The 10,728-nt window shown below is 45.3% G+C and overlaps 1 protein-coding gene across 1 annotated transcript; it reads left to right on the top strand.

Annotated features, from left to right (window-relative positions):
• The first annotated feature begins 5,927 nt into the window (after positions 1-5,927).
• LOC126252824 (cuticle protein 63-like) lies at positions 5,928-9,496 on the top strand. Its single transcript, XM_049953767.1, has 2 exons — positions 5,928-5,983; positions 8,752-9,496. Exons 1-2 carry the CDS (start codon positions 5,963-5,965, stop codon positions 9,358-9,360), a joined length of 630 nt encoding a protein of 209 aa, XP_049809724.1. The 5' UTR covers positions 5,928-5,962; the 3' UTR covers positions 9,361-9,496.
• The last annotated feature ends 1,232 nt before the right edge of the window (positions 9,497-10,728 follow it).

The raw sequence follows: 10,728 nt of genomic DNA, 5'->3' as shown, positions 1-10,728 counted from the left end.
CGCTGATCTCGAATACTTACGTGACCAATTCTATTCACGTTTTTATATATTTATTAGTGTTTTCTACGTGGGTAGAATAACTTCTGAAGAAAATTCGTTAACTCTGAGAAATTCAGCTAAAGTCTTACTGTAAGAGACCATTATCCAATTACCATTTGATTTGAATTCGTTTAATCAGGTCACTTCGGAGAACATGTTGATGCTTTAAAAAATATGATAATGAGAACGCTGACTTTTAACTCCATCGATGATAGAAATATAACAGTAGACAAATCGTTAGGAGTTATAAGTAACCTCACTCCTCAATAAATATCACACCGCTGCTTCCCAGTGCATACATCTAAAGCTTACTACGGATCCTCTCAGACCACTTATCCGTCTATAGTATTTTGAAACATTCCGAGGTGGATAAAGAGAAAATTTAGTTCAAAATTATAAAAGATATTATTGCCATGTACCTCATACATATTATATAAACATATCCTATAATTTGAGATTTACTCGGTTGTTACATTAAACTACACTAAACTAAACGCCGTCCGAACAGGGAAGGCCCAACGGTACCGACCGGCCGCTGTGTCATCCTCAGACCACAGGCGTTACTGGATGCGGATATGGAGGGGCATGTGTTGAGCACACCGCTCTCCCGGTCTTATGTCAGTTTACGAGACCGGAGCCGCTACTTCTCAATCAAGTAGCTCCTCAGTTTGCCTCACAAGGGTCGAGTGCAGCCCGCTTGCCAACAGCACTCGGCAGACCGTATGGTCACTCATCCAAGTGCAAAGTAATCTGATCTTCCCTTTGTAATGACCACTAGACGTTACAAAAGATGGACCTGCCAGTATGAAAGAAGGTGGGTGGTATTGTTTTGTCAGTAGGGAAGCAGAAACAGTACAGTTGGTCGACCATAGGAGGGCTCAGTGACATGGAACGTCGAGTACTCATTACATGTCAGCTGAGTAACAAATCCATCAGGGACTTTTCAGTCCTACTTATGATGCCAAAGTCGACTGTTGGTGAAGTGACTTTGAAGTGGAACGCGAAGAAACAATCACTGTTAAATAAATGCTAGGCATATCTCATGTACCGACGAACAGGGACCGTCGATCACTGCAGAGGGTGCTTGTAAAAAATCGAAAGCTTTCATTCGTGTGCTAAAAATTGGTATCAGTGACTAGCTAGGAAAATGTATGTGAAGAGTTAAAAAGAATGAGGTAAATGGTCGAGCAGGTCTTTCTAAGCCGACATTTTCTCTGGTGCTAAGCGATGGTTGAGGTTTGCTAAAGAGTGAGGCCACTGGACGGTATGTGACTGGAAATGAATGATTCGGAATTATGAATCACACCATACCCTTAGGCGTTCCGATGGAAGGGTTTGGGTTTGGCAAATGCCTGGGGAACGTTAACTGGCGTCATATGTTGTGCCTACATTGAAGTAAGGAGTATGTGGTGTTACGGTTCAAATGGTTCAAATGGCTCTCAGCACTATGGGACTTAACATCTGAGGTCATCAGTTCCCTAGACCTTAGAACTACGTAAACCTAACTAACCTAAGGACATCACACACAGCCACTCCTGAGGCAGGATTCGAGCCTGCGGCCGTAGCGGTCGCGCGGTTACAGACTGAAGCGCCTAGAGCCGCTCGGCGGTGTTACGGTGTTGGTGTGTTGTTTTATTGCATTAAGAAAACTCTACATGCTAAAGGCTATAAACACATTTCACAGCATTGTGTGCTGCGTGTTCTAGAGGATCAGTTCGCAGACGATAATTATTTACATCAGCACGACAATGCGACCTGTCATATAGCAGAATTTTTGAAAAAAAAAATGATTCAAATGGCTATCGACTTAGAACTACTTAAACCTAACTAACCTAAGGACAGCATACACATCTATGCCCGAGGCAGGGTTCGCACCTGCGACCGTAGCAGTAGCGCGGTTCCTGACTAAAACACCTAGAACCGCTCGGTCACAACGGCCGGCTCAGAATTTTTGAAGCAATGGTTTATGGACAACAGCATTTCTGAATTTGAGTGACCTACTCATCGTCCCGAACTGAAATCAATGAAACCAGTTTGAGATAACCTAGGACGTTGTCTTCGCTCCCGATCTCAGGGTCCAACAGCAGTAGATTCTCTGGTTTCGTTTCTTGATCAAGAATGGGTCACCTGTCCACCACAAACATTCAGACACGGCATTGTATGTGCCCCAGCAGAGTTCAAGTCACCAAAACGGCGAAGGATGGAGACACTCCTTATTAATGTCCTCTATTAGGTTTCCTTATACGTTTGACCAGATAGTATACATCCTCCTTTCCGTGGCCTAAATAAAACATTATAACATAGTACTCGAGAGAGAATATTGTTCGAGCCTGCCACTACTGAATTACATATAATGTATGTGACAATTTAGTGCTACATAATTGACAGGAATCGAAATGTTATTACCCAGAACAGTAATACTGCACATAAGGTGACGTTTGATGTAGCTATTGATTGTGTTTGTGTGTGATTCATACGGTATTCGTTTGCAAATAATGCATTTCTGGATGAACAGCACGCCGCTCTTACCAGCCACAAGTTTGGCAGGCAGTCACATTCCTGTGGAGTGAGGCTTCTATATAGCTCCGTCCATGTTCTTCGGATATGGAAGACTTGCTGACCGCATTGGATCCTGTTCTCATAGTAACGTTTTGAACAGATTTCCTGAGGGCTGCTGTGGAACTTCTTGAATAAAATCAGGAGCAGAAATTAATAGGAAGACCTGTACCTGGCCTGAAACCATAAATATTTCTCGAGGTGGGGAGCAGCGCCACATTTGTTTAATGAGTGAAACAGAAGTAATATCTGGCATTCCCCAAGGAGATGTTACAGGCCCTCTGCTGTTCCTTACTTATATAAACGAGTTAGGAGACAATATGAGCAGCCCTCAGAAATTATTTGCATATGATGCTGTCGTTGACCTTCTCCTAAAGTCATCAGATGATCAAAACCAACTGCAAAATGATTTAGACAAGATATAAATACGGAGCGGAAAGTGGCAATGAAAAGTGTGAAATCATCCTCATGAGTAGTAGAAGGAATCTCTTAAATTTCGGTTGCAAGATAAATGACACAATTACAAAGGTCGTGAGTTCAACTAAATACTTTGAGGTTACAATTACGAATAACTTAACTTGGAACGACCGCATGAATAATGTTGTGGGTAACGGGAACCATAGACTGCGATTTTTGGCCAGAACACTTTGATAATGGAACAGGTCTCCTAAGGAGATTACTTACTCTACGCATGCCCATCCTTTCCTGGAGTACTGTTGCATGGTGTAGCATCTGCAGCGGATAGGATTGTCGGAGGACACCAAAATAATTCAAAGAAGGGTAGCTCTATTATCGTGAAATGGGGAAGAGAATGCCACGGAGCGAGCTAGGCTGGGCGAAATGATCATAAATGAAGTAAGACAAATCAGAGTTCGTACGGGAAGTTTTAAACTTTCGTTTTTCCGTGCACTGTTCGAGGTATGGCCGATTTTTTGAGTTCAAATGAAGGGCATTGTTACAGGTATTGTAAATACAGATACAATTCTTCACATAGAAGAACCATTGATTATTTACATCTGTCATCGCAGAGTGTATATACTGTAAGGTTGTAATTAAAATAAAGAATTCCTTAGATAACTTGAAATCCGGTGCAGAGGTCAGAGCAAAATTATACGATTTGGAGTGACGCTCATCCAATGCTCAACCCTACGAACAGTGTATTTCGTTGTGAAAGCCCCATGTTCCACGCCAGAACTCTCTTGAACCACGTCGCGACGATCACGTCTGCTAGTGAATTTAGAAAATCTTTGTACCGCTGAGTGTTATCGTGTCTGAACATTTTTTAGAAAATTTCTCACTCTTTCCTAGAAAAGTACTTGGTTTATGAAACTGCTCTGAAAAACTGCTTACAAAACAAGAAACGCAGTGATGAACAATCAAACAAGAGTAACCTGCCCAGCTACATTAATGCGGCCACCTATCGGAAGCCAGAATAACTACCTCCTCCAGGGCGGACCGCTTCGAGACACGCTGGAAGGGAGTCGATGAAGTTCTGGAAGGTACTAGCAGCGATATCCAGCCGTACTGGTTCCAGTGCTGTGCCCAGCTGCTTTAGATTTCTCGGTTGATGACCCATGGTACGAACAGCTCCAATGAGATGGTTCCAAACGTTCTGTACATGATTTAAATTGGGGGTTTTTGATGGTCAGGAGAATACCACAAACTCGCCCTGGCAGTCATCGAACCACGCATGTTCTCTGTGAGTTGTGTGACGCGCTGCATTGTCCTGCTGGCAGATGCCACCGTGCCGAGGAAAAACAAACTGCGTGTAGCGGTGGACGTGGTCCCCAAGTATACATGCATACTTGTATTGATCCATTGTGCCTTCCATGACGAGGAAATGACTCAGGGAATGTTCTCTGGTCTGGACCCTCCCGACGTTTGCTGTAGGGAGTTTGCTTCAGATCTCATAAAAGCAAACGGCCACCTATCCGATGGAACATAACCCGCGATTCGCCTGAAAAGGCCACCTGTTACCACTCTGTGGACGTCCAGTTGGGGTATCGGTGTGCAAATTCCAGTCTTCGACATCAATGAACAGCCGACACCTTGGTGACATGGACCAAGCATCTGCTGCTGAGATCCATCGGCAGCAATTTTCACTGAACGGTCGTTGAGGTGACACTGTTGGCACCCTCTGTTCATTTGGCCCGTCAGCGACTCAACCAATGCAAGTGTATTCGCCCACACACGTCTCCGCAGCAGTCGTTCATCTATTGTCTGTCATCTGCGGCTCTTGGTCCACCACACTTACCTCGGCGCCGGTTTTGGTTACCGCCATTTGCCACGGTATACTTTAACCTCGGTGGTAGGCAAACCGTTTATAAACTAAGCCATTTAGGAAATGCTTCCACCCTTGGTCTGAAGCCAATGATCACTCTCTTTTGCACGGAAGATAAATGACTCCATCTTCACAATACGACAACGAGTGCACTGTTTCCAATGTTAACCCTCTCCCTTCTCCCCGTTCTCGCTCCCCGCCATATGCTTAACATACCCTCCAGTGTCAGCTCAGCGATCGGCCGCCTATGAGTGGATACTGGACGTTTACGTCTGACATAGGCGGTGGTCACATTCATGCGACTGGACCGCGAAAGACGAGAGTGGGGTCTTCATAGTAGACAGAACGAAACATTTACATTTTATGGTGAGACGCCGGTAGAATCGAAAGTGATATCTGGTATACACTAAAGATGGGTTGAAGGAACTGAACTACTTACGTTATGTATCAGTTATTCAGTGGATAAGACAGCGTTTGAAGAAAACAGTTCTTTATCAAGTCGAAGTTCCTGCGACCATTATACCATCGATATTCTCAAGTCACATTTCACATGTTTATATAATTTCGTCTTTGCAAAGAGATCATCAACAAATGATATATTAGGCAAAGATTTCAGTATCAGGAGCTGTCTGTACGTGTGATTTTCAGCCGAAACACAGATAATATCTAACGTTCCTTTGTCCTAGAAGTGTTGTGGATCATGGCATTGGCATTGACCTCTTTAATTTTCTGGACTATATATATATATATATATATATATATATATATATATATATATATATATATATATGTTCGAACCGTTTATAGTTTGGCAACTGGAAGATCGCGCACAAATTGTTTAACAGAAATTTCGTTCTCTTCTCAAAGGATATCCTGTCGAGAAAACTGGTGGTCGACTTAATTTTACCCAGCTTGACACCTGTGCCCTTTTGTAGATCGAGATATGTCACGCTGGGAATAGGTCACAGGTGCAACAACGACGGTACTGGAAGGCCGCCTACCTGCATGTATATATAGGCCGCCGGAAGAACAAGTGGTAGTCTCAGTTCACTGTCTGCACCCACGCACGCGAGCACACACACTGCCATGGCGGCGATGCAGGTCCTGGTAAGTTCCCGCCTACTGCACTGTGGCGGCACCAGCGCCGAAGGACTTTGTAGTGGGGTCCAGGCTGTGTCTGCCACACAAAGAGTACAACCGACGCGAGTGCCTTGCTGACAACACAGTGTCACCAGCAGCGCCTCTGCTGGCTCGTAACCATAGAGGGTGGACCGTAGACGTCTTGAAAACCGTGGCCTCGTCAGATGAATCCCGACTTCAGTTGGTAAGAGCTGATGGTAGGTTTCGAGTGTGGCGCAGACTCCACGAAGTCATTGACCCATGTTGTCAACAAGGCACTGTGCAGGTTGATGGTGGATCTACGTGGAGTGAGCTTTGTTTACATGTAGACTCGGTCCTCTTGTCCAAATGGACCGATCATTGACTGGAAATGATTAAATTCTCCTATTTGGAGACTACTTGCGGCCATTCGTGGACTTCAACGGCGGGATTGTTATGGTTGACACTGCGCCATGTCACCAGGCCACAATTGTTCATAATAGTTTGAAGAATATTCAGCGCAATTCGAGCCAACGACTTGAGCAGCCAGCTCACCCGACATTGATCTCATTTAACATTTATGGGACATAATCGAGATGTCAGTTCATGCGCAAAATTATGAACCGGTAACACTTTCGCAATTATGGACGCCTATACAGGCAGCATGACTCTTTCTTTCTGTAGGGAACTTTCGACGACTTTTTGAGTCCACGCTACGTCGAGTTCCTGCTTTACGCTGGGCAAAAGGAGATCCTATATGCTATTAGGAGGTAACCCATAAATTATGACACCATAGTGTATCATGTATCAGAAGCACTGGTGGAATAAAGGATCTGATTAGAACACTACGCACTGCGCGGCCATAAAAGTATTGAAGACTAATGCAGCATTAAACAGATTCTTCACTTTTCACTTCGTATTATCATTTACGATTGGAGCAGCTTTCGTGGAGCTGGAAAAATTTCAATTTTTGGGTTTGAGATTTTGTAGGTGTTCCATACGGTAACTCGTTTTCCTAAGGCAAAGAAAGTATTGCTGTTTACCTGGGTTCGGTGTGGGGCGGCGGAAGGGTGAAGTGGACTGCGGTAGTCGTCGTGGGGTTGCGGACCACTGCGGCTGCAGTATGTTACGACAGCAAAAGGAACCTGTGACCACTGGAGGTACTATAGTTTACTTATTTAATGTTTACCATTAGATATCAGTTTAATTTTTTGTCAAAAGTAATCCTAAACCATATTCTGAAATAGTGTCTTGTTTCTCCACTAGGCAGTGCCACACGTTCCTCCAAAAATCGTAACACAACACACACACAAATGTATTACTATCTAATGTAAATACACCCGATGATGGAGGTTTAAACCTTCGAAACGCGTCGTGGAAATAAATGAAACGGTGACTGGTAACAGTAAACTTGGTGTTTCATTTAAAAGCTCTAAAGTTAATGGAAATGTTGATGATGCTCGAGAAGCAGGTAATTATCATATAGTTTTAAATACTTCTTGGCATATTTAAATAACTGACAGGCTCCCTGGTTCACAGTCAGTTTTCTTCCTCTTCCTTGGTTCAAATATTCAAATGGGTCTAAGCTCTAAGGGACTTAACACCTGATGTCATCAGTCCCCTAGAGTTAGAACTACTTAAACCTAACTAACCTAAGGACATCACACACGTTCATGCTCGAGGCAGGATTCGAACCTGCGACCGTAGCAGCAGCGCGGTTTCGGACTGTAGCGCCTAGAACCGCTCTCCCACAGCGGCCGGCCCCCCTCCTTGTCGAATCCGAGTTTACTATCTATTCCTCGGCTACAGTCCGCAGCAACGTTTATGGCCTCTGGGTCGGGGATGCACAGGAGACAGCTACTGAGCTAGTGAATCAGTGCTCAGTCTGTTTACGTGTTCCGTACTGTGTAAACTTCCGTTCCATTGTGTTTCAAGTGCACCAAACCACAATTGACTGATATCTCTGGTGATTTGAGTGTTCTGTGAGTTTTCTCATAATAGCTAAATACCTAGAAGGCGCCTTGTTCTTGAGACATGTTCAGATTCAGGTGAGCCGGTCTGGGGCGTTGCCAATGTGCAGGAACGTAAAGTAGTTTCTGCGATTTGAATAGCAGCATTCATTCTGAGCTGCGCGGTCAAAAGTCATTACCGCTCTCGGCGACTTTAACATATCGCACCTTCGCTCCAGAATGACTCTGTACATATTTCTTTGTGCATTGCTCTTGTTATATCCTTAATTACTTGGGTAGCGGTAGTAGATATGTAAGGAAAAGATTTTGCTGTCTAGTGCAAGCTTATCCAAACAGCAGTCGGTGGATGAATCTTTTAGTCTTATGAGTCTTCATTACGTTCGCTCAACATCATAATACTGATAACGAGAATAAGTTCCATTACCTCTAACTCTATTGGTAATTCTATCAATTCCTTCTTTCCGTTCACTGTACTGGAACATCTCACTTAGACGTTCCGTCTGTGTCGTCTGCGAAGGAAAAGGCTGTTGAACAGGTTCTCTGAGCTTCCACAGGGGCACTCCAAGGTGTAGCTGTTAATGGTCATTGTAACCACACATTTAAATTTCGTATTAAGTTGCTCATAATTAGAACTAAACGTTGCGCCGAGAGGCTGAGACAGTAAATGACCCACTATATTCCTACTGAACATGGATCATCGTTCTACGAAATTCAGACAAGTAGCATAGGATGCTACTGTTTGCTCCTGTATGTCAGTGCAACTCGAAGACTTGGCCAGACTTAACGTGAGACTTTGACTGGCCGCAGGTGTTTCTGAGCTCACTGGCGGCACTGTGCGCTGCTAAACCCGGGTACCTGGGGCTGGGCGGCGTCGCCCACGGCGTTGCGGTTCCCGCCGCCCCTGCTGTGGTGGCCTCAGCACCGGCAGTCGTTCGCGTTCCGCCCGGTGGGACCGCCAACATCGTCATCGGGCCCGGCGGCATCCCGCTGGACACGCCAGAAGTGGTCGTGAATAGGATCGCCCACCTGACCGCCGTGGCAGAGACTCGCGTCCGCGACGCCGTGGTCAACGCCGCCGACGCCGCAGCCGACGCCGCCGCCGCAGCCTCTGCCGCCGCTGCTGCAGCAGCCGCCGTCCCAGTCGTCGCTGCCGCCCCCAGTGTGGTCGCCGCCCCCGCTGTGGCCGCCCCCGCCCTTGCCGCTCCAGCCATTGTAGCAGGTAGGACGCCGGCTGCCACTGTGCTCGCCGCCCCTGCTGCCGTGGCCGCCCCCGCCTACGCCGCCCCCGCACTCGTCGCGGGAAGGACGCCGGCCGCCACCGTGCTGGCCGGCCACGCCCCTGCGGCAGCCCTCGTTGCGCCCGGTGCTCTGGCTGCAGCCGCCCACCTGCAAGCTAAGGCTGCTTTGCTGGGCTGAACTGTCGCATCACCCACACCAACACTTATCTATTCGACGAGCTTCATAATGAGACAAATGTGCTACATCAGACACTTTTTTTCATGTATTACTTTTATTCTTAATTTATGAATAAATCCCGTGTATGCAAATTATATCCACTTGTTCTTCATTTGCTTTCACTGCAGTCTCCGAAGGTCCTTGGAAATTCCCTTCACTATTTCAGTTTTCTTTTCAACTCCCAGAACTAATTCAACCGTGCCCTTCTGCTATCTAACTCTTCAACAGAGACATTCAGTGTACAATTCTCCTCAGTTTTCAATATTTTGAAACAGTAATTACATGGTTATTAAGTCTGGTGGCACACTGGATAAGACAATTACACTCATGTTGTGGAAGAGCGCAGTCTATTTTATGTTTGATCTGAGGACTCTGCAGGTCATTTGGAAGCAAAGTCTCCACCCACTGACCGACTCACCCACCCACCCACCCTCTGTCTGTCTGTCTGTCTGTCTCTCTCTCTCTCTCTCTCTCTCTCTCTCACACACACACACACACACACACACACACACACACACGAACACTCCCACACGAAACGATGGGGAATGGTATCCTAGAAATAAATTGGAGTATTTGCAATCCTCAATATCCAGCCAAGCTGTTCGGAAGGTTCAGCCTGGTTTATCTGTCGATTGCCGGAATTTGCCCCATTCGTACACTACTGCTATATTTGGCTGAAGAGATCTGTATTCTACGAAAGACTGAAAACTTTTCACTACCTTAGAATGAAATATGTGAGAAGAAAAATGATCAATTCAGACGTGTGCTAATGGGCGACATCCTTCCTTCAAATCTGGTCCAATTAACTAAGCGCCCCGTCTGGGATGTCCATACAATCGACAAGACGATACACCCAAACGTTACGCCCTTTCTCCACCTGTTCCTTTGTCTTTACCTGCCCTTGAGATTCGGTATCCAAGTTGGAGGGTTTTTAAATTATTGACTCCTATGCTGTCTAAATGAAACTGGTACTAACTACAATATACTGGGGCACATGAATACGATTACATATGGCCTTCATTAACTTGATTAAACATTTAATTATTCACAGCGACTTTGTTTTTCAGATGAGGATGCACACATCATGGCTCACAGGATCTATTTATATAGATTTTCTTCTCAGCTTTTTGCCGTCTGTGTGTCCGGGAGTCAATGCCTGAATAATATAAAACACAATTTGTATCAGAGCCATCCATTTACGCAAAACTGTTTGATTCCGCGGTGTTCCATTGCTTCCTAATTTCATTTCCGGGTTTCTTATACAAAACGTACTTCTTTTTGCATTTGAACGTGGGTCTTAGTTACGGATACGCTTCTACCATTCCAATA

Source organism: Schistocerca nitens, chromosome 4, assembly GCF_023898315.1.
Source record: "Schistocerca nitens isolate TAMUIC-IGC-003100 chromosome 4, iqSchNite1.1, whole genome shotgun sequence".
NCBI classification, from domain to species: Eukaryota; Metazoa; Arthropoda; class Insecta; order Orthoptera; family Acrididae; genus Schistocerca; species Schistocerca nitens.
This window is presented reverse-complemented; position numbering and strand designations above follow the sequence as displayed.

Coding starts and splice junctions, on each gene's coding strand:
- LOC126252824 (XM_049953767.1), top strand. CDS start 5,963: ATGGCGGCGATGCAGGTCCTG. Junction 5,984..8,751: donor TGGCGGCGATGCAGGTCCTG/GTAAGTTCCCGC, acceptor GACTGGCCGCAG/GTGTTTCTGAGCTCACTGGC.